At 36.8% G+C, this 3,395-nt stretch overlaps 1 protein-coding gene across 1 annotated transcript; it reads right to left on the bottom strand.

Annotated features, from left to right (window-relative positions):
- Window positions 1-122: 122 nt before the first annotated feature.
- On the bottom strand, window positions 123-3,344 carry T552_03721 (hypothetical protein; the record flags this gene model as incomplete). The annotated part of the gene is made up of 1 exon (XM_018372070.1): window positions 123-3,344. One exon carries the CDS (start codon window positions 3,342-3,344, stop codon window positions 123-125), a length of 3,222 nt encoding a protein of 1,073 aa, XP_018224154.1.
- Window positions 3,345-3,395: the final 51 nt, after the last annotated feature.

Here is a 3,395-nt window from a genome sequence, read left to right as displayed (position 1 = left end):
GTTATTAATTAAAATATCGGACTAAAATGATTAAAACTTCATTTCATTCATTTAGATTTCTATTATATATAAACAATGGATATATGCACATTTTCAATCTATTAACATTTTTTTCATTCATTTTACATCATCCCCATAACAATCACTCCCAACAATATTATTTTAATCATATCAGGAACTCTTATTTTCATCCCATCATTTGGTTTTACTTCTTCTTCTTCTTCTCCTTTCTGTGTCTCTTTGGTTGAATCGGTGGTACATTTGGTAGGCTTGCACTTGCGCATCGAGGTCAACGTCACTGTCGACGTCACCGTTGACGTACTCGTTGTCGTACTCGTATGCAATGACGTACTCGTCACCCATGTATCTGTTGTCTTGACTAATGTACACTCTTCTGTTACTTTTCCTCCACCTATTGTCTTGGTTTCTGTAACAGTTTTCGTACCGGTCTTCTCATCAGCCTTGTCATCAGTCTTTGTTTCCATCTTTGTTTCCGTCTTCGTTTCTGTCTTCGTTTCTGTTATTGTCTCTGTATGATGAGGCGCAACTTTTAATGCTTCCAGTTTACATAACTCTTCTATTTCTTTACAAGCTTGTTTAGTATCTGGACAATCCTCTTTAAAACCGCAATCTAGTTGTAAAGCTTTACATTCTTCTTTTAATTCCAAATACAATTCCAATGCTATCGTCGTTGCATCAAATGCTTTGACCTCTACTTCTGATACACCTCCATCTACATATGCTCTTTTAACGAGTCCAAGTTTTGCAGGGCCCGTCGTTCCATCTGCTGTGCCTGGTGTTCCACTTGATGTAGAAGATGATTCTGGTGATGAAGGTGGCCCTTGTGGTGATGAAGATGATCCTGCTGCTGGTGCTTCTGGTGCTGCTGGAGGTGCTGCTGGTGCTGGTACTGGTCCAGAAGCGCTGCCATTCTGCGCATTTGGCGTTACAGTTTGTCGAGGCTTCGATAGCAATAACTTAGCTTCCTTTGTAGATTTTTCTGCCGCCTGTTTGAGCGCATCGTACTCAGTCTTCATCTCTGTCAACTCATCTTTCGCATTCTCCAGATCGGTTTTTAAAGTAGGGCATCTCTCTTTTACTTTATCGACTAATTCTTTGCAAACCTTTTCCTTGGTATTATCTTCACAATTAGTAAGCAGAATTTTGAATGTATCATTCTTTTCCAACTCAGTGCAACGCTTTCCTAATGCTTCTTTACATTTATTATTGCTTAGACTGCCTTTCAACAGATGAGTCAGCTCCTCCTTCAATTTCAACTTTTTAAAGGTATCACTGCATTTTTCTTCGAGTTTGTCACAGTTATGACCATTGTCATTGCCATTCTGATTTTTTTTCAAGTCATCCGGACAATTCTCCATAAGTTGATGACAATGTCGGCCCCATGTTGTGCAGAGTTCTTCAAGTGCTGTTTCATTCCCATTTGCTCCTCCAATTTTTCCTACAATTCCTCCATTCTTGATGTTTTCTTTTAAATATTTACAATCTTGACTTGTGTGGAATACCATATAACTACATGTTTCTTCTGGTAAAGCACATGAAACACTAAATGAATTCTTTCTCCTCCTATATAAAGTATTACATTTCTCATGCAATACCTTTGTACAGTTTCCCTGAGTCATTAACGAATCATCCTTTTTTTCTAAAAATACTTTTCTAAATCCCTCTGTAACCTTAAAGTATTCACAGCGTCTTTTCAATGTTATACACTTTTCTAAATTCAATAATGAATCACTACCAAGTTCATCACACTTCTCCTTCAACTCAAGACAATCCTTTTCTAATGGAAAATCTCTCTGATCATCTAAAAGCGAACTTAACTCTTTAGATTGAAGAAAAATATCATTTGAAACCGCATAACATAGTTCTTTAGGATAAAGACATCGTGGAAGATATTTTTTATCAAGTTTTGTACAGTTTCCCACTACATATTTTTTACAATCACCAGGATCGCTACGATATCTTACAAGACCAAGATTTCCCCTCAATTCCTTTTGAAAGAACTTATTCAACATCCTGTCTTGTCCCTTTTTATAGCACGCTGATCGTAGATTTTGACACGCTTCACCAATCTCATTATCTTTACACGCATTTTCTAAATAGAAACATTCCGACTCAAGTTCTGCGCACTCTCCCTTCGTAAATAATGTTGGAAGCTGTCCCCACGATAAAAGATCTGATTTTTCAGCTTTTTCAAATTTTGTAGACAAATCTTTCAGATAAAGTTTTAATTTGAGATTTGTACATCTTTCTTTTACATTTACATCTAGTAATTCTTTGCATTTATTTTGTTTATCATTTTTATCGCATAACTCTTTCAAATTATGATCCAAATACTTAGAAGCATCACATTTTTCTAACGCTTTAGTGCACTTTTTATCTGTATCCGTCTCCTTTTCATCTCTGCTCAAGACTAGCAAGAGATCTTGCAGAAAATTTGTACCTGACTTCCTTGGTAAATCCACTCCTGTTTTTCCAATAATAATCCCATGTTTTTCAGCTTTTTTATAGACATCATCAAACCCAATCCTTCTTAACAACGACGCACTCGGTTTCACTGGACTAAAATCGGATTCCGGTGCTTTATATGTAATATTATTTTTCTTACATTTCTCCTCAAAGTCCTTACATTTCGCATCATTACACGCTTCTCCGTAAAAATGACATTTCTCAAGTCTTTCATGACACTTCTCCGCTAATTCGCCATCTTTAAGATCTTCTTTTAAAGGCTGGCAAACAGTACCCAATTTCCCTTTCAGCTCTCCACACGTTCCACTTGGATTAAGGCAAAAAGACATCAATTCTTCGCTTTCTCGGCTTAACAGTGGGCAAACCTTTTCTATCTTTTCTTTACATTTACCATCATCTTTAGCATCCCCTCCGAGCGCCCTCAAAAGGAGCTCCACTGCCACCTTTTCACGCTTCAATTTGTAACATTTTTCCCTCAAGTTGACACAGTTCTCCTTAATAGCACCATGATCCGTCTCTTCTAAAAGTATACATTTTTCTTCATATTTTTTACAATTTTCATCTTTTATGTCTTTCAATGCTTCTTGAAGTTCCCCTTCAAAAGCTTTCAATACTTTTTCAACTTCGCCTTTCAGTTTGCATTTATCCTGTTGTTTTCCATCTTCACAAAGTCCTTTAACTTTATCATTCACATTCTCTAGATTTTTATCTGCTTTCTTCAACTCTTTACAATATTTTTCAAGCTCATCTTTGCATCCGTTTTCATATTTCTCCTTCACAATGAAAGCCAAAAGGTGTTCCTCCTTAATCTCATCCGCTACTACTCCTGCTGCTTGCCTCTTAACCGGCCGTGCCATTGCTGCTTCTTTGTAGGGAGTTAAGTGGATGGTTTCTAAATTGAATATGGG

This window comes from Pneumocystis carinii (genome assembly GCF_001477545.1).
Source record: "Pneumocystis carinii B80 chromosome Unknown supercont1.38, whole genome shotgun sequence".
NCBI classification, from domain to species: Eukaryota; Fungi; Ascomycota; class Pneumocystomycetes; order Pneumocystales; family Pneumocystaceae; genus Pneumocystis; species Pneumocystis carinii.
This window is presented reverse-complemented; position numbering and strand designations above follow the sequence as displayed.